General features: G+C 38.5%; 1 protein-coding gene across 2 annotated transcripts in view; it reads left to right on the top strand.

Moving 5' to 3' along the window:
* Nucleotides 1-27,962, top strand: part of DEUP1 (deuterosome assembly protein 1) — a 79,567-nt gene that overhangs the window by 38,984 nt on the left and 12,621 nt on the right. Inside the window, exons 8-13 of one of the 2 annotated variants that reach the window (XM_040631002.1) lie at nucleotides 3,884-4,029; nucleotides 7,142-7,247; nucleotides 11,856-12,053; nucleotides 13,758-13,844; nucleotides 22,056-22,079; nucleotides 25,014-25,210. In XM_040631002.1, the coding sequence (XP_040486936.1) occupies nucleotides 3,884-4,029; nucleotides 7,142-7,247; nucleotides 11,856-12,053; nucleotides 13,758-13,844; nucleotides 22,056-22,079; nucleotides 25,014-25,210 (758 nt within the window). The remainder of the gene's footprint in view (nucleotides 1-3,883; nucleotides 4,030-7,141; nucleotides 7,248-11,855; nucleotides 12,054-13,757; nucleotides 13,845-22,055; nucleotides 22,080-25,013; nucleotides 25,211-27,962) is intronic. The other variant, XM_040631003.1, reaches the window with a different exon arrangement.

Genomic DNA, 27,962 nt, shown 5'->3' with positions numbered 1-27,962 from the left:
ACAAAATAAGAAGATATCAATTATTTACTATTTGGTAGCTGATTTGAAGGTTTAAAAACCAGTGCTCTCAAACCATTAGGCGAATTTCTAACTAAACAGATGGGTCTTAAACTTGTTTTACAAAATTTATATTTTACCAAATGGGAATAATTAGAGGTAAATAATCACGTAACCAGTGCATATATTTAGAAAGAAGTTGCTTTTCTCTTTTTGCAAACCTGTCATGTGACAGTGTCCCACATCTCGCACATGAATTTAAGAAGACAACCATTTCAATTTGAATTACTGTCACTTACCGTATATAAAATTCCCTTTAGTTTACAACACACTTTAATGCCAGATGTATCTGAATTTTCACGTGAATCACATCTTCTCACTTGTCTTTCCACAACTTTGAAATGTGTCAGTATACATATTAATTCCATTGCATATATTTATTTACTATGTTGTACTACACTCACGTTTTAAAAATGTGCAGCATTTCCCACTGGAGATTGGTGACAAAAAGAAATTGTTCTGCATTTTTCTAATATCCGTGCCCCCCAAAACGGACCTTTTTGTTTGCTTGTTAATGTGTCATTAAGGTACTGGAGCCACGCTGTGCAGTAGAAATATAATCCAAGCCACAAATATAATTTAAATTTATTTAATTATTATAAATAATTTATAATTTAAATTTAAATTTTTCTAGTAACCACATTCACAGAAGTCATAAGACAAGAGTGCAATTAATAGATAATAGTAATATATTTTATTCAACCCAACATATATCTAAAGTGTTGTCATTTTGACATATAATCAATGTAAAAAGTTATTAACAAGGTATTTTCCATTTCTTTTCAGACTAAGTCTTCAAAATCTGGTGTGTATTTACGCTTAAAACATATCTCAATTTGGAAGCCAAGTAGTCACTGGAAATACTTGATCTGTGTTTAGATGTCGAAAAATTTACAATTAAAAAAAGTAGATTTACAGGGGCTCCTGGTTGGCTCAGTCGGTAGGGATGCAACTCTTGATCTTTGGGCTGTGAGTTCGTGCCGCACGTTGGGGTCGAGTTTACTTAAAAAAACCAAAAGTGGATTTGCATACCTAAGTCGTTCCAAACAAACATGAGGGTGTTCTAGTCACTGAATCAAGTACCAAAGAGTCATTTTCCTAAATATTTGCATCCACAGTGACAAATAATTAATTTGACTTTTATGCAAAAGCATGCCAATTTTCAAACTACCTCTAAGTTAAATAAGTTCACTAATTCTGTGTCAACTCAGTATTATTACCATTGAATTCAAAAGGATATTGCATAAGTCAAAAAACAACTCTCAATTTACCTGTATCAGCAAAGTTTCTTTTTTCGTACATTTATAGTCAATTTACATAATTCTGTCAATTATCGTTAAAATCTTTTGCATATTCATTCATGTTAGAAAAATGTGTCAAATCATTATTTTTGATTTGTATCATCTACTTGCTAATCTATTGTTTCACATTTCTTTTGTTTATTTTGAAATTTTAGCCTCATCTGAAAAATCCCCACGTTTGAAACAGGAAATTTATCCAAACATCTTTTCCCAAACAAGTTTATTAAATCATCTATTGGAATATATTTTTACTCTTATTTCCAAGTCAGTCAGGAGCTTTTGGGGCGACGAGGTCCTTCCCCAAACCCAGGTCTCTAGGTCTCCCGGAAAATAATATAAATTTAAAGCTTTGGGGGAAAAAAAGAAAAAAAAAGTTTCTCTGAGAACTCATATGGCCTATACTGTCTGCATGATTATATTTCTAGGCTCTGTGGATTCGGGGGTAGAATTAATGAAAAAGAAAACATCGCCCAAAGTTTGTACATGAAATTCTATAGCATAGCAGTATTACTCATAATGGCCAAAAAGAAGAAATATCAAATGTCCATTAACTGATGAACTAATAAACAAAAATGTGGTATATTCATATGATTAAATATTATCCATCACCAAAAAGGAATAAAATATTGATACATGCTGTAGCACGGGTGAACCCTGGAAGCATTATGCTGAGTGAAAGAAGCCAGTTGCAAAGGGCACATATTGTATAACTTCCTTAGTGTGAAATGTCCGGAATAGACAGTTCCACAGAAATAGAACATATGTTCGTGGTTGCCAGGGACTAGGGGGAGGGAAAAGGGAAGTGACTACTAGCGGGCATTGGGTTTATTTTGGTTGAGAATGTTCTGGAATTAGTGGTGATGCCTGCAGAACTTCATGAGCATACTAAAATCCGCTGAATTATGTACTTTAAATGGGCAAATTTTATGGTATGTGGATTGTATGTGAATAAATCTGTTATTGATATATACAAGGAGTTATTGAACAAATGATTTTTAAAGATGTCTGTAGTGTTTTCTACAGCCCTTATTAGCAGAGGAGGCTCCTGCCCTCATAACACCCCACCCTGTCTTTACCAACAAGCTACAGGTCTGTTTCACTAATTTTGCGTGAAACAAATTATTTTTGCATTTTGAATGTTCCAACTGGACTAGTAGACAAAAGACCTGGATTTTTCTTTTCTAAAATCTGTCGCTTGTAAGCTCTGTGACTTTGGACCAAGTCTGGCCCTCAAATTTCCTCATCTACTTAAAGTGGCAATGGATTTGATGACCTGGGTCAGGTACACTTAATAAATATTAGTTTCTCCATATAAGTGAGTAGAAGAAACCTGATGATTTGAAAGGACTCTGCCATAACCTGTCTCCCAGAGAACAGCCAAGTGCTGCTGGAGAAAATCACTCAACAGGTCATGGTCACAAATCTCAAATGAGCACTCAACACTGCCAAGAATCCTCTTCTGTTACTCCGATCAGCTAATTCTCCCATTCCCACTGCAGGCCATTTCAAACCTTCTCCACTCTTAAAAATCACTCCCTTGGGCACACCTGGGTGACTCAGTCAATTAAGTGTCTGCCTTCAGCTCAGGTCATGATCCCAGGGTCCTGCCCGCAATAGGCTCCCACTCAGTGGGGAGGCTGCTTCTCCCTCCGCCCCTCCCCTCCGATCGTGCTCATGCTCTCTTTCTCTCTCTCTCTCTCTTTCAAATAAATAACTAAAATCTTAAAAAAAAAAAAAATCACTCCCATGCCCGCGCTTCCCCTTCTCCTTCTAGTGACATCTTTTTACTTCACAAGGAAAATAGAAGCCAACAGAGAGCCACTGTCTTATGTCTCCATATCCAGATGCATTTACTTGTCTACATCCCATCTTCCTTCCTTTTTTCCTTTTGCTTTAGGCAGTTCTTCCACTTGGGCTTTGGGATCCACTCCACCCACCTTCCCAGGAACCGACCATTACCCTTCCCAACAGCTTTTAAACTTGCTCAAGCCTCTTATCAACAAAATAAAAGACTGGATTCACAGGATTGCTGGTGTTTCTAGTTCCAGATATAGTAGGGCTATTACTGGGCAGTCGTGGAGCCATAGACCATGGTTTGCAACTCACTGTGCCGGCCAGCTTTGAAATTAGATGCTTCTTGGCTATTGTCTTTAAATTGGGAATTATTGGACTTAATCCAAATTTTACACATTAATATTTCATTCATACTTTTATGATTCTCTCAAATTCATGTACAGTGGGACCGGATCTGTGTGATGAATGATTACTCCTTATCACTAGACTGTAAGCACACTGAGAACAGAGTCTATGTCTGTATCTTCAGTGTTGAGTACCTAATAAGGACTCAGCAAATATTTGTTGAGTAAATGAATGAAGGAATGAAATCCTGTAAGACAGAGCCAACCAAGGGCTTGACACCAGTTCATTTGGAATTAGGCTGATTCACAGATGTTAAATATTTTTAAATATATTATAAGCATGATATCCAAATGTGAGCATTGAACCTATTTGATGTTTTTATGTAGGCCATGGAAGCAGGACTCTCAGAGGTGAAAAGTGAGTTACAGTCACGTGATGATCTCTTGAGAATTATAGAAATGGAACGATTGCAGCTGCACAGAGAATTATTAAAAATAGGAGAGTGCCAAAATACTCAAGAAAGTAAGAAAAGGTATATTCTTTACATTCAGGAGTGAATATCTTAAGAGTTTTATATTTAAAACTAGAATTTAAAGTCTATTTGTTTTGTATTAACATGCTGTTAATTATTGGATAGTATTTGGTATTAAAAATAAAATCCGTGATTATTTCATCCTCAAAATGAATGTATTTACTTACCTAGAAAATTGTATCATATTCTGATTTATGGACACATGTATCGCAGTGAGTCAGATATTTTCTTAGAACTTCTTTTTTTTAGGATATTGTAAAAACAGTAGTATAGAGCTGATATTTAGTTGTATATATTGATAAATAAGACTTATTCCATACTTTCAAATGCTTTTATTTTGATCGCCTGTAAACCTATTATTAACTTTTTCACTTGTAAATATTTTATTTCTCTTGGTCTCCACACTCACTGCCTTGTCAGTTCCATTAAGGGTTTTGTTAGAACAGATTTTTTTCCTCTTTTAAAATCAGACAGATATCTTGTATTCCAGAACCACAAAGGAAATGGGACTGCTAAGGATTATGAAATATTTATACTTGTGAGTAGAAAGTCTGACTGTTCGAACCATTCACTGGAGTTCTAATTCTCACTGGAACTTGAATCTTTCTCAAATCTGAAGGCCAGTGATAGGATTTTAAAAACTGACTAACCAAATGGTAAGGGATGTTTTGTTGAAAGACCATTACCTGGTTTTAAAGGCAATGATTATTTCTTTAAAGTTGCGGGACCTGCTTGAAATTTTTTGAGCTCTACACTTACAACAAATGGCAAATTAAGCTTCCTAAAAATGACCTATTGTATGTCTCACCAAGGACAGTAGAATGCCTATTAGCCAGTCAGCATTATAGAGTGCTCCATATGCAAGCTATAGATCATCGTCACTGATAATAAATCTATCGGGAAAATAACATGCGCAAGGCACTGTTCCAGTGTGGGGAGTTGGTGAGAAATGTCCTTGTACAAAGAATGTATATGCCAAAAAACATCAGAGATTTCCTAGATGCACAAACTTTTCACCCCTTGTGTAGCTGTGGTTTTGTGGCCGAGCACTGTAGGTACTTCTTGTGGAGCTGTCTCACAAGGCCAGTGCTGAATTCCAGACCTTGCTGACTTTCCTTCGGGACGACTTCACCTAAAATCTCGCAGTTATTCACACGTTTGGCCAACACAATTCTTTCGTTATGCCTAATGCCATTCTCCATTTAAGTTGGTATTTATTTTGGTCTCCAAACTGCAGCTTTTTTATTGGGAGGGTATTCCTCAGTTCTAGTATTCTGAGGTCTGATGGCAAGATAGATATTTATCTTTTCACAGCTTCCATTGTATTTCAGACTTTGGGCCTCGTCTTCTTAGCCTTCATCTCTCCCATTGAAAGTTTCTCATCCTTTTGGTTTGTTCTCATATGAAGGTGATTCTAGCCTCTTTATTGCTTTGGTTTCTTTCCTCTGGACTCTGTTTCTTCTTTATGGTTGTATTAAGGTGAAGCAAACCAGGCTTCTAAGTACAGACGCACAGTAGTTTTATACAAGTAGCATAGTAATGTTTTTATTCATTTTCAGAACCTTTCTCAATAATGCCGAGATTTTGTTTGCTTTTCCTTTTTCTTTAGCTACAGAAGCACCTTGGGCTGATATGTTCTGAGAGTTATTAAAAATAATCCCAACACTTTTCCTACATGACAAATGATAATTCCTTTATAGATTATTATTAGCATGTTATATTAGCATGAAAATTGTTTTCTTCTTGGAACTTGTCCACATTTGACGTTTGACATTTGTTCCAGTCGTCGCTAAGTGAAATTTATAAGACCATCATGAGGTTGGTTTTTTTCCCCCCCAATCAGTTCAGCATTCCACTCCTTGAAATTGCTTAGGAAGAATTGAAAAATAGGATATGTCATTTTTCACCCCTTCCAAATAATAGCAAATAAGAAAGATTTAAGATTGATTCTGAAATAATGTTGGAGGAGAATATTGGATAAAATGGTCACAATATATTACTGAGTAGGAAACAAATGACTGAAAAATAATGTGTGTGGTACATTCTAATTGTATGGGAAATACATATATATTTATACACATGTACATAGAAAAAAAGACAAATAATATACACAAAAATGCCAATAATGCTTTTAACCAGATGATAACATCCTAGCAGTATGTACACTGATATACTCTGTTTCCTACAGTTAACACATATATGGATAATCAGAAGAAAGACAATCCAGTCTAGATACAAGTACCTCAGGGATATCACTTATACCTTTTAAAAGAGCCCTTTATTTTCAATATTTACATCAGTTATTTCTCTAACATTGCTCAGATTTTGTTTTGTGTGGTTTAAGTTTGTGATTTACGAAACCTTTTCAAAAGTTCTTTGGAAATCTGAACTTGTACTCATTTACAGGTGGGCACATTCCTCAAAATTAGTCAAGCAGTAGAAGCCAGTCCGTGCCTGGCTATCTTAAGTTTCTGTTTTAATGATTTTTCATTTACCAACTTCCCTGATCTGGAAGTGAATCTGCTGGTGGTACTTCTCCAAACTTCCTGGAGAAATTGTACTTTCTATATTAGTTTCTGCTTTCCCCCTCTGGTATCCATATGTGCTCCATTTTATAAATTAAGCAGCCAAAGAACAGATGTATTTGAGCTTTCTCTGGGTAGACTGTCGGGTTTAGTCATTTTGGGTCCCTTTTATGGGGTAGTTGCTCCCCTCAGACTTCTCCTGACATCGTTCCTTTCCACGGTGTACAAGCAAGTTAGATGTGTTTCCTTTTTTTAAGGGGTTCCCCAGCTATTTTATTATAGGAAACAGTCTTCTTATATAAAAATCTTATCTACGTATGCAAACCCAGTATTCTGCCAATTTTCAAGGTATAATTGAAATTCCATATTAATTGCCACCTTTTCTTTTTTTCACTCAAACCATTTGCACTCAGTTAAATATGTAAATACTTACAGGATCTGAATGTATTAGAATTTGCAATCTGGAGCTAGAAATTTTTCCAATAAACTAATAATCAATCTCTGCAGCCTACAATAGTCTAAATTAACAACATAATCCTGACAATTTACCAAGTGAAGTTTAATTTTTATTCACATTTAATTTGTAGACTTGAGTCACCTTATTCACCTTCTACTAAAGAACCAGAAAGAAAAAGGAAAGAGCTGTTTTCAGTGACCCTAGATCAACCAAATCATGAAAAAGAATTGAACAAGGTATGGAAAAGAATGGGCTTCATTCTTCCAGGCAGATCTGAAGTCTCTGAACACAAAGGGGGGAAAGTCCTTCCTTCTCATTCCCTTCTTATTCCTTCTCTATTTTCCCCTAAGATAATAGCCTAGCAGGCTGCTCATTCCGACATTCTTCTGCATGATGCTATAAAAAACACAAACCCAAGGTCCTCATTGTGCCACGGGGAGACCGTGGCTCCGTGACAGGTAGCTTATAGCGAGCCGACTCGGGCCTCCAACCGTCTGGTAGGTACCCAAGCCCAGGGAAGCTACCTGTGCACGTCGTTCAGGCTTCTCATTTCTAGGATGGGGATGGGATCCTTAGCCCCTGTGTCATACAACTGTGATGGGGCTTAAGGGGATACTAATAACCCTGCTGCCTAGATAGCACTCCCCATGGGCCAGGAGGGGCTCTGAGGGCCTAACAAATCTCAGCTCATTGATTCCTCACAACCTCTTTATAAGGTAGGTACTAATATGTTCTTCTTTTATATTTGAGAACACTGAAGCACAGAGAAGTTAGGTAGGTTCCCCCAATATTACACAGCTACCAGGCTGTAAGGGTCAGATTCAGATCCAGGCAGTCTGAGTCCAGAGCCCATACTCTTCCCTTAAGTTAAAATCCACTTTAAAATTGCATGTAAAGTGCTTAGAACAGGGCCTGCCTAGCTCAGAGGACACACCCAGTGAGGGAAGGCTGCTATTGTTACGGTTACACCCCCTTTTGTCACTGAGCAACTAACCCATGCCAAGCAATCTGCCAGGAGCTAGGGATAACGGGACGAATAAGGCCTGGGCACCGTCCTCGAAGACCTTGTGGTTCTCAGCTCTCTACAGAAAGTGTATTCTCTTCTCCCTCTAACAGAATCCAGTCGGGGCTTCCTTTCCATGAGCTTGTCGTGGCTCCTACCCACATCTCTGGTCTTTAGGCTTGAGGACCACACCTACACATTCCATGTTATATGCTCTAAACAATTGTTCAAAGTAGGGGTAACCTGGGCATGACTTCGAATCATCATCTGTCCCAGCACAGCGCCTGACATACAAAAGTGAAAATAAGTATTTAGAGAAGGAATGAATGAATCTCAGGGCTAAGGTCTCCTCTGATTGTATAGGTTCATAAATTCAGTTACCGTTTGCATAAATTCAACATACATTTATTGAGCATCTAGTAGGACTACAGCTATTCTGCTTGTTTCTCTCGGAATGATGCAAAAGACAAACTGCCTCCCGCAGAGCTGCCTATCAGGTGCTATTCAGTGTAGAAAAGGCGTTATGGATTAATGATCATTTTCCTTTTATGTTTCGCATAATCCCATGAAACTGATTTCACTGCTATTTAAACATACAACTTTAAAAAACAGTTTCTTTGCTGGTATCCCCAGTGAAGGCATTATGATAAAGAGGTTGATTAAAGCCACCTAAAGGATAGTTACACCATCCTTAACTTCATCGACTCAATAACGCTTTGAATAATAAGGAATCTACTGACATGGCACAGTTTCAGTATGGAAGGAGAGAAGACGAGGCACAAATTCTCTGCATAGGCTCTTGGAGACCTCTGGACACTGCACTGCTGTGCAGAGAAGGTAACAAATGAATTGTGTATAAATAGCTATAGCTCCCAGGAAGTGTTTGTGGAGAGCATTTTCATTCTCTTGTAATAAAAGCAACAAGAGCCATGCATTATGAATCTTGCAAGTGTTTTATTTCTTTCTCTTTTTTCAGTGTAAAACTATTTTTGTCATGTACTTCGTGACAAAATTGACATTTTTAATAAAGCCAAAAGTCATTTAGAGCTCGGTAAATTAATCTCATTTAGAGGGAAGCTTCACAGTAGAGCATGTTGTTTTAATATCTAAATGCTCTGAAAATAATAGAAACAGTTTACTCCTTTTTCATCATAGTATATTCATTTTTTTTTTTTTTTTACATTTTGAAAGTTCCATTTTAAAAGAACATGCTAACAACACAACAGGGATGCAATCAGCAAAATCCAAACCGGGATAAGCCCCCGAAGAACCCCGTTGTTTCATCAAATGTATTGTAAAGAAAAAATAATTGGCGAGAGAAGAGTGGAGATGAAAGGAGACGTGTAACACTGTCCTCAGGGGAAGGGTGTCTGTACTCCTCTCTCCTGTCCCCTCTTTTGCTCTTAGGAGCTAGATAACATAGGCCCAGTCCATTCCCTTCCCTGGGAGGCTTCTTTTTTTTTTTTTTCTCTCTCTCTCTCATCTGTCCAATGATGGGGTTAGGGTTGGACCATGAGACTCCTAAGGTCATGTCCAACTCTGAAATTCTTTTTTTTTTTTTTTTTAAGGGGCAGGGGTAGAGACAGGGAGAGAGGGAGAGAGAATCTTAAGCAGGCTTCACACCCAGTGCAGAGCCCAACACGGGGCTCGATCTCACAACCCTGAGATCATGACCTGAGCCAAAATCGAGAGTCAGTTACTTAAGTAACTGAGCCACCCACGAGCCCCACCAACTCTGAAATTCTAAAAATGTTAATAATAGGAATAGAATCACATGAGGGCTTGGTGGTATAGAGCTGAGGACAGATCAGGTTTTCCTTCTGGACGTGCATCCTTTCCATGTTAGGCCATCCCATGCTAGCTTCTTCCACTGCGTGAACCACCTTCCAGGGTTCCGCTCCTAGGGTTACATAGCACGGTGGGTAAGGTCTTGGAATCAGACTGCCTGTCACCAGGAATGTGACTGTGAAAAGTTATGTGCTTAACTTCTCATTCCACAAAACGGAACTGTTGCAGGGGTTAAATGAGACGATGTGTGTAGACTACTTAGAACACACATGAGAGGCTTTACAAAGATATGAAGCAGTCCCTATATTTAGATCACAATTCAAATAAAAAACGTTCATCACAGTCCTAATACATTCTTAAATTCGAATACTTCCTGGATATTTGATGATAATTGTTAATATTTTTAAGATATTATATTGGTATTCTGGCTATGTTTAAAAAAGAGAAAGAGAGTGCCCTTATTCTTTTACAGATAGATCCTGAAATCTTTAAAGATGAAATGAAAAAAAAATCAATTTTAGAAGTAAGTGCCCTGAGGAAATTCATATAAATCTCTATGTGGATGGGCTCCGTTAAACTCTCCAGCTTATTTCTCACAACAAGCCGAGTCCTGGCCCCCAGACTCGCCTTGCTTCACTGGGCATGCGCTCTCTCACCCCCGAAGCTTCCCTGCACTCTTTGCCCGGAGCCCTTCTCCACCCCTGCCTTCCATCTGGCTTCCATTCGTCCTTCAGTATTTTTCTGATGTCCCCTCTTCTGGGAAGCCCATCCCAACATCCCCAGGCTGGGTTAAGCACCCCTCCACCACATACCACTGACGTGGATTGCTCCTCTGTGTTGTAACTGCTGATTTTTGTTTCCTCCAATGGACTATGATTTTCTTGAGATTGGTGACTATGTACTTTATCTCCAAATCTCAAGAATTAGAGACAGTGAATGATTTCTAGAAAGGTGGTAAGGGGCTGGACCAAGACAGTAGTAGTAGAAATGGAGAGCAGAGGAGAGATTTGGGAGAAGTTGAAGTACAGGGACAGAATTTGCTGCCCGAGCATTTGGTAGAAGGTTGGGGAGGAGCCCAAGGTGATCCAGAGGTTACTGACAGGGAAGGCCTACCAACTATGGTTAAGAACAAGAGACCCCACAGGCTTAAGGGAGGAGGTGATGCATTTTCATAGACACATTAAGTTTGAAATTCATTATAACGTGATTCTGAAAAACATGGTGTTTAGTCACAAACAGTACACACAATTTAGTCAAAAAGGCACTGAATTTAAAGCTAGGAGTCCTAGGTTCTAGTCCCAGGTCTGCCAGTTAACATCTTTATGACCATGAGTAAGTCACTTAACCTTTCTAGGCCAATATTTTCTCCCTAAAAACATGCTTGGTCCTTCTGCCTCTGGGTCGTGGGTCCAAGGCTCTTCCCCCACGCATTCTGCGGTGGTCGGTTGATGGGTATAAAGTTAAGTTCTAGAACAGTGTTTATAGTTGACAGCAAGGAGTTATGCACTTAAAATTTTAAGAGGGTAGATCCCATGTTAAGTGTTCTTACCACACACACACACAATTTAAAGCAAACAAGGAACATAAGGCAACTTTTGGAGGTAATGGGTATGACTATTATTTTGATTGTGATGATAGTAACGAGAGTGTATGTCCAAATTCACCAAATTGCATATGATAATTACGTGCAGTTTTTGTATACTAATTATATCTCAGTTATGCTGGGAGGTAAGTGCTTGATAATATTTTCTTCACCTTCCTGTCAAAGTAGTTATCAAAGTAGCATCAGTAGTAAGTGACAATTTGCATACAACAGAAAATAGAAGTGAGAAATGGAATTTTGAATTTGAAAGGAAAAAGGTAAATGAGTCATTTATTGTGAGTATCTGTTTTTAATTCCGCATTGATGGGAAAAGGAGGGTAAAGTGGGGCCTCCACTTTAAGCCTGCCAAAGGTTTAAGATAGGACGGGAACGAACACGGCTAACAAAAGCTTTAAGCTGCTTGATAAATAAAAAGATTTGTTAATATTTGCCTAAATGTCTCTGCTGCAGATAAGAAGCCAACTCTATCAGGAGGAAGAGTACCATGGCTCTGAGCAGGAAAGAATGAGGAACGAAATCTCTGACCTAACAGAAGAGCTTCATCAGAAGGAGATCACTATAGCAACTATCATGAAGAAAGCTGCCCTTCTGGAAAGACAGTTAAAAATGGAGTTGGAAATAAAAGAAAAAATGTTAGCAAAACAACAGGTACGTAAGCGGGCAGGACAGCCCCTGTGCTGGTCACTGTCTCGCCCAGTGCAGACCGTGGTTTTCCTCGGTGACCACCAAAGCCCTGCATTTCTCGGTATCGTGTCTGAGACCAGCATCACAGAAGTGCTTGGTGGACCCACATAAAACCTTTGCAAAATAACGCAAAGTGTCATCAAGAGAGAATCAGGGCAAAAGTGACGTCACAAGATAATTCCATCGAATCTCATCCTCACGTTTCCTTGTGACCCATATTTTGATCACCTCGCACAGAAGGTTCTAGTCAAAGATTTCTTCCTGAATTTGGTTCCTGTAGTTCCATTAATATTTTTGTCTTTAAAAAAGAAAAAGCCTCTGTTCCAGCTTTTTGTGGAAATGTCTCACCCCCATTTTATGTATTTATTTTGGGGTTTTATTTTTTTTAAAGATTTTATTTATTTATTTGAGAGTGAGAGAGAGCCTGAGAATGGGGTGAGGAGCAGAAGGAGAGACAGGCTCCCTGCTGAGCAGGGAGCCCAACGTGGGGCTTGATCCCAGGACCCTGGAATCATGACCTGAGCTGAAGGCAGACACTTAACCAACTGAGCCACCCGGGCACCCCATATCTTGGGGTTTTAAAAATGGATGTTAAAACATGAAAATGAGTCTATAGTAATGCACAGCCGCAAGTAACTTCAAAGTCCTCCCTCCCTTCCTTTCTTTCTATTTCTTTTGACATTCCTTCAATCCCTTACTCATCATCAAATTGGTGACTGTTATTAAAAGCATAGGGTTTATCTGCCTTTTTTTTTACCCCAAATTGAGAGGCTTTGAGAGCACCATTCAGTAACTTTCTAGGCATTTGAGGGTCCCTTCACCAATAGGATGGCTATTTCAATCCTGTGTATTATAAAAACGAGAGTCGCCCTTTGTCTGATTATAAACCTTAAACTGGGATTCCTTTGTACAACACGCAGGAACACAGCACAGACGGGGCAATAGCGTTGGGTGTACCTGTATAGGAAAGGATACTGAGAGGTGTTAACAGTGACCTGGGTGGCTGGATTATGGATGATTCTCATTTTCATCTTATACTTTTCTATGTTTTTAGGTTTTGGTTCAGGAGAATATGTTTTGTAACCTATGAAAGTAAATCACTTGAAGGGAAGTGTTTCATATAGAAATGAGGCTTATGTGAATAAAAGAAGTACCATCAAGTAGAAGAAATCAGGGAAAAATAAATACATGAGACAAAATGACATAATCACCAAAAAAAAAAAAAAAGGGTAGTTTGGCAGAAATATTGGAAAGAACAAAATTAAACAGGAAAGGCATATTTGCACATTGTAAGCATTAATTAGGTAGTGAAGAATTCCATGGGCAGTGTTATTGAAGCATGTTTTTAAATCGTGATTTTTCTGGTGCTAATTTGCATACAGTAGAAAATAGAAGTGAGAAATGGAATTTTGGAATTGGAAAGAAAAAAGTAAATGAGTCATTATTGTTGGTATGTGTTGTTAATTTAGCACTGATCAGGAAAGGAGGGTAAAGTGAGGCTGCCAAGGAGAGACGTGAACGCAGGTACTGATTTAGGATGACCATGCGTGAGCAGTGTTTCTCCTCACTACACGTAGAAAACATTTAGGTTAATAAAATTAGTTGTATTACGATTGTGAGCTTTTGTTATGTATTTTACACTCACTTTTACCTACTGATCCGCTTCAGGTCTCAGATATGAGATACAAAGCTGTCCGAACGGAAAACACACACCTGAAAGGAATGATGGGAGATTTAGACCCCGGTCGGTACACGGTAAGGACGCTGAAATCGTTCACTAGATCGAACCGAGAGGTTACGTAGCTGGTCAGGATTTACCCAGACCTTATTTACTAAGCATTTCCTATGTGTCGGACACGCGGGGGTTGGGCGGCAAATTATCTTGCACTGGGATTGACTTTACTTTTATCCTCAGGCGAGAACATTTGAATTTTGAGTTTTCTCCTTTGTTCTTTTCTTGGATTGGGCTAAATTCTGATCATTTCCTCAGACATGCTACTCGCTTGCGTTTGCTCCTGCCGTTCTCCCTGAACCCCCGTCCTACGTGGGCTGACTCGCGTGTCAGCCTCACCCTTGATGAGGCCGCCCCTGAGACTCCCGTCAGAGTGCAGCGTTCCAGCCACACTCGGTGTGCACTTCGGGCTTGCTTGTTTGCTGGCCTGTCGCTTCCCCACCGGATGGTGCGCAGGGACCACGCTGTATTCCTGTCTGTAGCGCCAGCACCTCGCAATGTCAGGGGTATAGTAGGTGTTCACTGAATGCTGGTTGACCAAAAGGAAGGACGGATAAATGAATGACTGAGGATTGACCTTGTGGTTTGAACCCGTGGGTCTATAGACTAACACAGGCTTAAACAGGCTCTGCGCCTTTCGTTTCCATTGCTCAACAGAGCCGTCGAAGGTTGGTTTTTTAAATAGGGGAACTTTTATTTATCGAACTAAAATGCCATAGTTACTTGTTTAGCATTTATTTGCTCGGAGAGAAAATTCTGAAATAAAAGAATTTTCCTGCCATTGAGAGAATGGAGAGGGTAAAGGATGAGCTCGGTGGGCCGGCTCGGTTTCCTCGGCTCCGCCGCGAGGACGTTGGAGGAGGGGCTCGCCGTGATACTGATTCCTGCGGGAGCAGGTACTTGTTGCCTTAATGGTAAGTATTCCAGCGTCAGAGACTTAGAAGCGTTCTGCGAGCATTCTGCCTTCTTCGGCCCTGGTGACAGATTCTGCGATCGGAGGACAGATGGATAGAAAGGAAAGTATATGTGGTGTCCCTGTTACATAAAATCTGCGTGACATTTAGGACTTTCATTTCTAAACGCTTGACACACAAAATTAAATTGGGTCCTGCCCCCGTGAGTATCTTTTTTTCTCCCTCTCACAAAATGCTTTTTGTGTTATTTTTCTTTTTATTCAAACTAAATGTTTTTCGGTGTGAATTCTGCGTCATCACAGCCCACACTGAGCCTGCTTCACTCTGGCTTGTATAGGCATTTGGCTTTCTTCATCGATTTGTGTTTTTTCCCCCAAGAAATAAAACACATAAAGATATGTAAAGAAGAAGCTAATTATCCCAGCGCTCTCGCGAATCCGAGTTTGGACTCCAGAGATATCCAGTGCTAAGAAACCAGTGTGGAGCATTCTATAACTTCTTTCTCGCTCGTGCCCACATAGAGCGGGGATGAGCTGAGCGTCCCTTTACAGAAATAAGTGTATAATAAGTACATCATTCTCAACTGCTTTTTAACTATATATCATGGACATCTTTAGAAGACAGGACGAAAGCATCTTGTTTTCCGTAACTTCTTAGGAAAATCAATATATACTCTTGTAGAATATATATAATTTTTAATAAACTGAATCACAACTTACATAGTAGTGATTTTTGTGCAGTCTCTTTTCCGTTGCTTCTCCCCTTCTCCTTTGCTCTGTTTCTCTACCCACCTCATACCCCACCCACCAGATAACAAGGTTAACTCTTCAATATGTATCATTTTGTACTTTTTCATATCTATGAATTCACCTGTATGTCTGTGTGTGTGTGTGTGTGTGTGAGAGAGAGAGAGAGAGAGTATATATACGTATAGATATGTAGTCATATACCTACTTTGGGGTTTTAACTTTTTTAAAAAATTAGATTACATTATACACAATTTTCTGTGTCTTGTTTTTGTTCACTCAGCAATATCCTTTGCCAGTCCTTACAAATCAACTGGTTTAGGCCTATTTCATTTTGTATAATGGCTTAATAATATTCCATGATGTGAATGTATCAACTGTTTTTCAGAATCAATTCATTTGTAATTAAATCAACTCTTTCTAGATTTTTGCAAAAGTAAACAATATCGTAAAAAACATCCTCATACATATATCTTGGAACAGCTTCCTAAGAATGGACTTGCTGGGGGTGCGTGGGTGGCTCAGTCGGTTAAGCATCCAACCTTTGATTTCAGCTCAGGTCATGATCTCCGGGTCTTGAGATGGAGCCCCGAGATGGTTTCTGTGCCGGGTGTGAAGCCTGCTTGAGACTCTCTTTCTCCCTCTGCCCCTCACACTTTCTCTGGTTTTCTTAAAAAAAAAAAAAAAAACAAAAAAAAACGGAATTGTTGAATGAAAGCATATGCATTTTTTTAAGATTTATTTATTTGAGAGAGAGCGCACACAGGCAGGAGGCACAGAGCGAGAGAGAATCTGAAGCAGACTCCACACTGAGTGTGAAGCCCATTGTGGGGCTTGATCCCACGACCCTGAGATCACAACTGAGCCAAAACCGAGAATTGGATGCTTAACCGACGGCACCACCCAGGTGCCCCTGTATGTTTTAATTTTAAAACACTTGTTGTCAAATCTTATTTCTCCCGTCTCTGTATGTGCACACCTTTTCTTTTTCTGCTTAGCAGCAAGAGGTTTTATTGCTCTTTTAAGTTTTTGTCAGTCTGATGGGTACAAAGTGATTTCTCAGTAGTACTTTAATTTCTATTTCCCTGGCTACAGTAAGTATAGTTTTGTATATTTATCGGCAGTGTACTATGAATTGTAGTCTTTATTCATTTTTCTGTTGGCATGTCTTTTTCTTGTCAATTTATAACAGCAGTTTCCGAAATTTATTGTCTATAATTTTATTTATTCTTTTTTACCATACAAAAAGTTTTAAACTTCTATTTGTTGGGGCACCTGGCTGGCTCACTTGTTTAAATGTCTGTCTTCGGCTCCGGTCATGATCTCGGGGTCCTGGGATCGAGCCCCGCATCGGGCTACCTGCTCAGTGGGGTTCCTGTTTCTTCCTCTGCCTCTCCCTGCTATTCCCCCTGCTTGTGCTCTCTCTCTCTCTCTGTCAAATAAATAAAACTTTAAAAAAAAACATCTTTTGTCAGATACATGTATCTTTTTGTTTGCAGCTTCTGAATTTTCTTCCTGGAATAACAAGGTTTTTCCAACTTCTAGACAGAATACATGGTTTGTTAGAGTGTCTTCAATGATTTTTATATTTTTTCATCTAAGTCTTAAATCCATTTGAATTATAATTTTACATATGATATAAAACTAGAACCCAATTTAAATTTTTATATGAAGGTTAAGTTAAATTTTTCCAGTTTCTCCAAATAATTTCCTGTTGGGTTTTATTTGGAATCAAAATAAGTTTACATATTACTTTGAAAGAATTGACACTTTTGGGATGCCTGGTGACTCATTTGGTTAAGCGTCTGCCTTTGGCTCAGGTCATGATCCCAGGGTCCTGGGATCAAGTTCTGCATGGCGCTCCTTGCTTAGTGGGGAGCCTGCTTCTCCCTCTGCCTGCTGCTCCCCCTGCTTGCACTTGCTGTGTCTCTCTCTCTCTCTGACAAATAAATAAAATTTTTAAAAAAAGAATTGACACTTTTATGATAATAAATTTTCTCATCCAAGAATATGACATGGCTTTCCATTTCTTCATATCTCAGTTTATGTCTTTAATAAGATCTTACAATTTTCTTTGTATGGGTTCTGTGCCTTCCTTTTAAAATTTATGCTCAGGTGTTTTATAATTCTTGTCACTGTTATTAGTGAAATATTTTCCTTTTTCCATATAAGAACTTATTGCTAATATAGTAAAAAACCAAATTATCTTTTAATTCTAGTAGGCATTTTACTAGGGGTCCTTAGGGGTTTTTGAGATATACAATCATTTTAACAAAAATAGATAGTTTCAACTCTTTTTTTTCTACTGTTCATATCAGTTATTTTTTGTCATATTGCATTTGCTAAAACCAGGAGAATATGAAATAATAATAGTGATTGCTGACAAACTGTCTTATTTCTGATTTTAGATGAAATTGTTTTAGAGTTTTACTGTTTAGAATAATTTGTTCTAGGGTTATGGTCTTATATCTTTTTATTCCTAGTTTACTTAAAGTTTTTAAGATTTGCTGCTGCCTTTATCAAATACCTTTTCAGCATATATGATGTCATGTGGGTTTTGTCTGTTGATCTGTTGATGTATAATAGACTGTGGTTGACAGATTTCCTGATACTGACCCATCTTTGAATTTTGGGAATAAACTTTCTTGGTCATTGTATTCATTTGCTTGGGCTGCCATAGCAAAGTACCACAGACACGGTGACTTAAAACACGAGAAACTTATTATCATACAGTTCTGGAAGTAGAAGTCCAAAATCAGGTGTCAACAGGGCCGTGCTCCCTCTGAAACCTGTAGATGATGGTTCTTCCTCACCTCTTGATAGCTTCTCGTGATTTGCCGGCAATTTTTGGCAATCCTTGGCTTATAGGCGCGTCAGTCCCGTCTTCTGTCTTCGCAAGGCATCATCCTCCTCGTATCTCTGTCTTCACAGGGCCTTTGTCCGTTTCTCCATATCGTCTTCCTTCCACGCGCGTCTGTCTCTGTGTCCAGTTCCCCTCTCTGTAGAATGCCTGTCATATTGGATTAGGGCCCACCTCACTTGATCGCCTGCATAAAGATCCTTTTCCCAAATAAGGCCACATCTTGAGGTACTAGGAGTTAGGACTTCAACCAATCTTTTTTTTTGATGGGGGGACAAAATTCAACCCCAAACAGTCCTACTTTAAAAATTTTGTATTCCTGGATTCTATGTGACAATATTTTCAATACTTTCTAAGTAATTTCTAAATAAAATATTTTCTCCCCTTCCATAGGTTGCCTCTTCACTCTCTTGATGGTTTCCTTTGTCGTGCAGAAGCTTTTAGTTTGACGTAGTCCCACTTGTCCATTTTTGCTTTTGTTGCCTGTGCTTTTGGTGTCATATACAACAAATCATTGCCAGAACCAATATCAAGTATCTCTTTCCCCTCTTGTTTTCTTCTAGTTTCACAGTTTCAGGTCTGATATTTAAGTCTTAATCCATTTCAAGTTAATTTTTTTGTGAGTGGTATAAGATAGAGGTCCAGTGTCATTCTTTCACCTGTGACTAGCCAGTTTTCCCAACATTTATTGAAGAGACTATCCTTTCCCCACTGTGTGTTCTTGGTGCTTTTATTAATAATTAGTTGACCATACTGTGAAGGTTTATTTCCAGGCTCTCTATTCTATTCTCTATCTATTGCATGCCATAATCACCACAGAATGCTTTCATTCATTCATTCATTCATTCATTCATTCATTCATTCATTCTGTAAATATTTATTGAATGTCTCTGGCAGTATGTGAGTATTGTGAATAAGTCAGACAAGATCCTTGAATTCATGAAACTGAATATTAGTAGAAGGAGACCATATATTACCAGATATAGACAGTTACCTGGATAATTACACTAGAGAGTGACAGGAAAGCTCAGAATACGGGGGCTCTGATAGGGGTTACCTAACCCTGTCTTAGGAGCAATAAAAGGCATCTGGGGAGCAGTCAGCCAGGTGGATTGGTGGGAAAGAATCATGGTGAGAGAATAGAATGTACAAAGACCGGGGCGCCTGGGTGGCACAGCGGTTAAGCGTCTGCCTTCGGCTCAGGGCGTGATCCTGGCGTTATAGGATCGAGCCCCACATCAGGCTCTTCCGCTATGAGCCTGCTTCTTCCTCTCCCACTCCCCCTGCTTGTGTTCCCTCTCTCGCTGGCTGTCTCTATCTCTGTCGAATAAATAAATAAAATCTTTAAAAAAAAAAAAAAGAATGTACAAAGACCAGAGATGAGAGAGAGTCAGGGAAACTGGGAGAACTGTGTGACAACAAAGAGATGCTACTCATTGGGTGTTTATCACAGACATACCTTACAATCTGCTGAACCCTTTACATACATCAGTGTCTATATCCTAATACAAGTATATGGAGTATATGGTGGTTGGGTATGATGATCTCATTTCACAGAAAAAAGAATGAAATCTTTAAGTTTTTAAGTAACTTGCCCAAGGTCACATAGGTTGTAAGTTGGTTTGAATAACTCCAAATGCATGATACTAACTGTTGTAATATCCTGTGGTTCTCTCTGTTTCTTCTGTTTTATTTACTGGCTCCTCCCTCACCCTACTGTTCCTGCCTCTACTCGTTCCCCAAATGTTGCTGTTGGCTCTGGCGACACTGCTTTCTCTTAAAAGATAGATCCATCAACCACCCGGGTTACCTCCACTGAATTACCCGATGGCTTCGAAGCTCTCCACTTTTCATACCGTGAATGCTTTTCTAACATAACCTTTCCTTGTGTTGTTCTTCCTTTCAAGAACATGTGCTCAGTTTCCAATAGGAAGTCAGAACTCTTCATATTCCGGGGCTTCCTTAACTGGCTCCCCCACTTTGTTTCCCTTTAGTGACCTACACAAATCCTCTGCTAGAGCTGGGCCTGTCAGCCTCATCTGTGTATGTGATGGTCCTTTCTCATGCTCTTTCTCGCTTCCAGGCCTTCACACATGCTTTCCTTCTAGCTAAAAGTCCCCTTTTCCTACTTCATGTAGCTATGCCCTATTAATGTTTCAGGTAACTCAGCATAAATTTACATGCTATACAAATCTTCTTTGATTTTCCTCTGCTCTGCTAAGTGTCCCTCCTTGAAACCATCATAACATCCTTAACATCTATCATAGCACAATGTTAAAATTGCCTATTTCCTGTCGGCTACCCACCCCCTTACCAGTAGGCTCATTGAGGGCAGTTATGGTCCTAATTTACCATTGTACCCAAGCACTTAGTACAGTGCCCGAATGCAGGAGGCAGCAAAAAATTATTTTGTTAGATAAATGAATAAACAAATGAATGAGTGAGTGAGTGAATGAATCCATTATACGCTTTCCTTTACTTTACCAAAGTAAAGACGTAGTTTTACTTTACTAAGTTCTACCAGTCCCTTCAGACATAGATTAAATTATATCTCCATGAATTCATCTTCAGTTACTCTAGACTCCATTTACTTCCTTCTTGGACTTTCTTTAGCAGTTACAACAATGTAGCATCAAGTTTTTGTTTTCTTTTATTTTTTTAATTGTTTAGTGTATGTATGTCTTGTCTCTTCAGTCATAGACTCCTTGAGGGAAGAAGTGGACTATATTTTATACTTCTTCATACAGGGTTTGGTATAGGGTAGGGCTCGAAGAATACTTGTGGCTCTATGGGTCTCACCTGTAGTGCAAGAGGCATGAATTAGTTTTCATGGAAATTATTGCTCACGACATTAAAGAGATTGCCAGAGCCTTGTTTTATCTCACCTCCTGCATGATCTCAGTCCAGTAGTTTTGCCACTCATTGATTCAGAAAACATTTGAGTTCGTACTTGGTATGACATAATTTAATACATAATTATACTTTATATGATACACTAATTTTTCATACACGTTAATTTTGTCTACTCAGTTTTATTGTATTTTCCACGACGGCAGGGTCACTTTTTCATACTGGATCCCCTCTGTAGCACTTAGTACGCACAAACACACACACACATACACACACACGGTACGTATTTGTTTAAGGATTGGGTAATTGGATATGATACAATGAAATGCCACTGATGAATGGCCCTCAATGTGATGCCTTATTAAAATAATATTTAATCATATACACTTTATGTAGGATTGTAATTCATATAGAAAGTTGACTGTATAATTGCTCTCTTTGTGTGTGTGTGTGTGTGTGTGTGTGTGTGTGTGTGTGAAGATTTGGAATTAAGTTTGACAATTGAAATAGTCAAGCCATTCCTCAAAGAGAAAGATCTCAAGTGTCTATTGAATTAAAAAAAGAGCAAATAGAATTTTTTGTTAAGAGTATGCAATCTATTATGTCACTTCTTTAGCACTCATTAGTTTTAAGATTTCACATTAAAGACAACTCTTATCTGTTGTGTTAAAAATCCCTAATGAGATAGTTAATTCTTTCTGAAATAATTGGAATAGATAAATAAACATGGAATTAAAGAACTGGCACTGAAATTTTACCTCAGGCAATAAGAAACAAAATATTTACATCATTATTTTTAGGTTTTCTAAAATATGTAGTATTTGGATACTATTCAAACAATAGTTATTTGTTTTTCCTTTCTAGACAAGTGAAACTACTGATATTAAGGTAGGTCCTTTCAAAATCACTAGAACTTTGTGAATTTTCTGCCTGTCTCACTGTGAAGCACCCTGCTTATTCACACTTAGGGAAAGAAAGTTTAAAAAAGGCCCTCCCCCAGCGCAGGAGTCAGAGTCGGTCCTGCCCTCAGCTCTTAGCCGCTGCGTGCTCGGAGCTATGGCGGCTCCCATTTCTCTCTGCGAATCCACTGATGGGACTAACCACCCGGTATGTAAGTTCTCCTCAGGTCTCCTAAAATCCTTAAAATAGCAACCAAAGTAGCTCTGAAAAAGATGTTTTCCTTGGATTTGTGCAAGAACGATTACACAGAGAAAAGTGTGAGGGGTTGACCTTTATTCTCCTCCTGGGTAGCTAATGAAAAATCAAGTTTATCAAGATCGTTTTTTGTGATTCCATATTTATTTAGACCCATAAGTATATTTAGTAAATTTTCCTTCATTTAAGAAAGGTGTCATAAAATCAGATTTAATCAGAACTCAGAATTTATGATAATTTTTAACTGATTTGCCCTTCACTGTCCATAAAGTTTGCCAAATAAAATAATAGCCTAGAAAATTAGTACCCTCGTGGTTAGAAGTATCTAATCCATCCATTTACATATTATAAATGAATATACTAACCATAAAACATGATTAAAGCCTGTCCTTCTGTAGGAATACTTTGTTAGCCTATTATTGTTGAATATACATGAATTTAAAAGAAAAAGTGAACATATAAAATACTATTATTCAGACACTTCAGTAACTCAACTGGTCTCATGCTAGCATGTCAAAGCACGTAGGCACTAGGAGGTTTTGCCATTTCAAGAATGAAGCAATGGGTTAAAACTACAAACCCCTAAAATTTGAGGGGAAAATTTTGGAATAACAGGCCTATAAAATAAGCCATCAGAAACACAGAGGTAGAATTTAATCAGTGCCTATTTTCACATGATAACCATTTAGTAGAGGATTATTTCCTGAAATTATTAGAAAAGTATTTAAAAGAAACATGAAATGAGAGAACCCCAAAATGCTGTTGTCAAGGAAAATAGGCTATGCTTTTAAATATAAATCATGTAAATACATCACCTGTGTAATTTTTTCAGGTCATACTCACAACACTTATTTAATTATGGTGCATTTAGAAAATTATGGAGTCTTTAAAAAAATTATTACTATCATTCTTAATTACTTTAAACCAACACTGGGCCAAAAAGAATCACAGATGAAATCTAATTTTATAGAAAAGGCTTAAATAAAGTTATAACTGAGCAGCAGACCATCAAGAATTATTTATTTAATGAATAGATTTTTTTTTAGGAGTAAAATTTTCCATCTCTTCCATGACCTTTCTTGACCAGATCCGCTCAAATGAGTATTTTCCTTATGAAGGGCAAAATTTTATAAGACCCTCTCCTTCATATTTATTGCAAATCTGCTCTCATTTTAGAATAAACAATCGTTTGTCTTGTAAAGCATAGTACAGATCACTCTTTTATCTGCACTGGTGTATCTGGAACGTGAAGACATACTTAAAGGCAAGGGCCCACCAAGCAGAGAAATACCGTCAAAGGTCCTTCTTTTCCAAAGGACACCATGGTCAATAGCTGTATAAACACATAACCCTTTCTGTATTGTTTTGGGGGAATTTGCCCTCCTGGAGAATTTTCTTCCATTCTAACGATTCATGAGCTTCTATAGCATGTTAGGCAGTAAACAGGAAATGTAAGCAGACTTGGCTTTTGAAGCAAAAAATAAAAGAAATAGGTAAACGTTTTTAATACCTAGTATGTATACATTTATACCCTTAGCTGTCAATCCTAATACTAATATGATAGTATATGAATAATTTAAAATGTGCAGTTCTGTCAAAAAAATTGTAATGACTTTATGGGGTGCTTAGTCCGTGAAATGTCTTCCATGTCAAAGCCTTACGTGTAGAAACTTCAAAATAAAAGTTTTAAGCCATTTTCATCTATAGTCTTATGGGCTTTTCACCAAAGAAGTTTGTAGCTTCAAAAATTGTATCCATGTTATGCTTCTTGTGCTACAATATTACCCTCTGACAACATTAGAAGCATTGTTGAATCAGCAACCACACCACTCACGGATACCTAAATCACAGGACTAGCCAGGACTACTTAGACTCAGAGCATTTTCACAAGTTTTCTCGTGAGAATATAACCTGTTTTTTAAAACTTTGTGAGAAGAAAAGTTTAGACTCTCCCTAAGAAACTTCTTACAGCATTTAATTCAAAAAGCATCGGAAATCTTGGCGTTGCTCTAAACGGCTCATTTTGTGATTTAAACATGTTTCGCATTCTCTTCTTAAGACACATTAAAAATTGGGCGGCGCGTACCAGCTAGTAACACTTCATCATGAAACCACAGCTCCTCAGAACTGTGGTACCGCCGCCATCTCAGCTGTTAGATCTTTGCTTTAAAATGGTCCAGAAGCAGACTCTAGTCTATATGGATTTTGTATATAATTTGTTGCATCACCCAACTGTGGGGAATCAATATGTGATTTTTCTATAATGGCATGTGTTATTGTCGTCAGAAAAAAAGTCTTTCAAAACTGAAATGTATGTGAATTCTGGTTCCATTATTAACACCAGAAGACATACCCTATAGACGTGAAAACTCTTAAATGCAGCCAATCTGTCCCAGACACAGAGAATGCTAATGCGTACGTACGTGAGCATGGACACCAGTGTATGCACTGCTTTTCTCACGATGTGTTCAGTGGCAGCTCTCGCTGAGTATCTGTGTCGTGAGGAGGTGAGAGCAGGAAGGGGCTTTAGGAGGCACACAGGAGGAGAGCCGTATCTTTGGACTCCAATGGAAGTCCCCTTCCAACAGACATGTCTAAATGCACAGAAAATATGCGTCACTTATAAGGAACAGTTTTTTTCAGTGATTTTTTTTTTTTATTCTCTAGAGTATGGACTTCACTAACAGGGAACATTCAAGGCATACATCTATTAACAAGCTGGAATATGAGAATGAAAGGCTCCGAAATGATCTTGCAAAACTTCGTGCCAGCGGCAAATCAGCATGGGCTAACCAAAATACCTATGAGGAAATGGGACGGTACACCTATCAAAACCAAATAAAAATGGAAAAACATGAAGATAGGTATGTTAACTCCCTTATATAAGGTATCAAATGTATGAACATTTAATAGAAATTTATTTTGAAACAATTCAAAATAGAATTTTATAAACTTGCTCTTCAGTTGTTTAAATTTTATTTTACAGCGATAATGCGTAGTATAGACCTGTTGTTTTATATGAAATTCTGTGCTGTCGATAGCTTTCAAAATCTAACAGGGAAGTGGTAGTGTTATAGTGAATTTCCGTCACTTCAGACCCTTCTTAGACACTGATGTGGCAACAAAATATACAAGCAAATATCTTATTTTTTAATGTCCTAAGAAAAACTAGATTTTCATATGTTACATATGTTCAAACAAAATAGAAATATAGGACAATGTTACTTCCGACTTAAATTCAAAATAGATACTTTATTTTTGTAAAAGATTTTATTTATTTATTTGACAGAGAGAGACACAGCGAGAGAGGGAACACAAGCAGGGAGAGTGGGAGAGGGAGAAGCAGACTTCCCGCTGAGCAGGGAGCCCGATGTGGGGCTCGATCCCAGAACACCGGGATCATGACCTGAGCCGAAGGCAGACGCTTAACAACTGAGCCACCCAGGCCCCCCCAAAATATATACTTTATACTAACCTTCCAGCAGTGGGAACAAACCAGTGGTCGCTTCCTAGGGAAAGTATTGGACGGTGGGTAGGAGGTTTCCTCTGAGTAAAGAGAAGTGTGTGGAGAATTAATATCTGCTATCCACATGATCCCCTTTTAAAGTGTCTTAGTTCAAAATTTAAGTAAATATGTCAACCATAAAATTAGACTAATTTATTCAACTTTAATAAAATATTTAAGGCATCAGAACTGTCACTGGAGACTTTTCACTCTTTTCCCAGACTTAAATTCTCAGAAAAATCAACGTTTCTTTTCTAGCAGGACAGCTCTGAGTCATTAATATGCTAATGCACATTGTGAAGGTCAAGAAGGGGTGTGGTGTGCAACATTCCCCCAACTTACTGAATATCAGATTTATTCACATTTCGTAGTGCCACAAAATGGTGAATTGATAGGACCCAACTTCAATACAATTTTGCCCAAGAACTCATTATGCTTAGTAGGAAAACCATACATACTGTTTTCATATAACATAATATTTACAACCTTGGGAAATTTACGGAACCTTTGTGATCCTCAATTTCTCATCTGATAAATAGGGATAATAATTACAAGTTTTTTGTGAGAATTAAGAGAACACATTGTTCCATGTAAAACACATATTTCCATAAATGTTAGCCATTCTTATGGATATTATCATTACTAACAAAATCGCTATCACTGATAATAATATGAATACTTCTTCAACACTTCACAGTGCCTAAAATGTCGGTGTTGATGGCCAAATGGCTGAATCTGACATTTCCTCAAAGGTAGTCCTGTGCAGGAGGGCTGATGCCAGGCTCATCTTTGTAACAGAGCATGCCCAGTTCTACAGGTGGATGAATCCGTAAATCCATGGGACATAGCAAAAAATACGTCTGTTCAACATTCTTGTGGATGTCGCGTGTGTCTCTCCTACTGGTGTCACCTCAGCCCCGTCCGTGTTAGAGGATATGTCCTAATCCCACGCAAGAAACAAACATTCAAAGTGCTAAATTATTAACCTTTCTTCACGTAGTTCAGGAAGGTACTGAGGGCAGAGTGGCTGTTACCCTAAAAAATCCACTGATGGTAGGATGCTGGCCCGGAGGGGGGTGGGGTGCCGGTGCGGAGGCGGGGGTGCGGATGGAACCGGTCACTGAAGCATAACCATGGGCCAATTCTCCGGTGAATGTGCCATGTATGCTGGCCAGTAGAACCGAAAATCTGTCCAAAAGGGATCCCGTTTTGATTGTGGCCTAGAAAATATTTTTTCTAATATAGGATAAACCCTTCCCACAGCGCTTCCCTACTCTACGGATTTATTTCTCCGTGGGTCAAATCACGAGCCCGTGTGTACGGTTTTTTCATTTGTCAAGAGAAAACGAGGCCCCTAAAGATATGATCAGGGTCTTTCTGTGTATGTTAGTCAGGACGAGCCCCCATTAGGTGCAGACCGTTGTTCCCTATTCTTGCTGGTTGGGAGTAACTCTGAAAGCCTTAGATGAGGGTACCAGGAGTTGTTATTTAAAAGGCAGTTACTCCGCCTTTTATTATTTTTAAAATGTAATTTTATTGTTTGGATTGCCCCCTTTTTTCTTTGTTGGACGGCACAGAATGTGTTAAAAGCACCTAACAAAAACAAGACAGTAGGGGACACAGAAAGCAACACAAGAGGCAAAACGCTCAGCAGGAGATTATCTTAATAAGCAGTTTGGACGACTATTCCTGCGGCAGAGCCTTGTGTCCTGCCGGTCTCATCTGTTGCAAGTTTCATTAAATTTGTTTTAATGCCTTGTCTGATTTCAGTGTTCTCCAGTGACCTGATTTTTAAAAGAAACCGCATTTCAAATGTTCTGAATAAATTATTACCATGTAGAACCCGCTATGGGGAAAGCGTTGTTGAGTTGCAAGGACAGCGAGCTCCGCAGTGGAGAGCTGTAAAGTACATGTCTATTAATTTTAGCAAGTGAAAAATGAAATGTTCCTTCTCTCCCTCACAGCACAGCTCAGTGAAGCCAAATTGTAAAAGCTGTATGTATTCGTTAGGCATAAAAATCATCGGAAAATACTGAGTCGTATTTACATAGCAGTAGCTAATGCGGTGAGGTCTCATTAAACTATTTTAGAAAGGAGAAAGCTTTTAGGTG

This window comes from Ursus maritimus, unplaced genomic scaffold, assembly GCF_017311325.1.
Source record: "Ursus maritimus isolate PB19 unplaced genomic scaffold, ASM1731132v1 scaffold_16, whole genome shotgun sequence".
NCBI lineage: Eukaryota > Metazoa > Chordata > Mammalia > Carnivora > Ursidae > Ursus > Ursus maritimus.
Note: the sequence above shows the minus strand (reverse complement) of the source record. Positions and strands in the feature narration are given on the sequence as shown.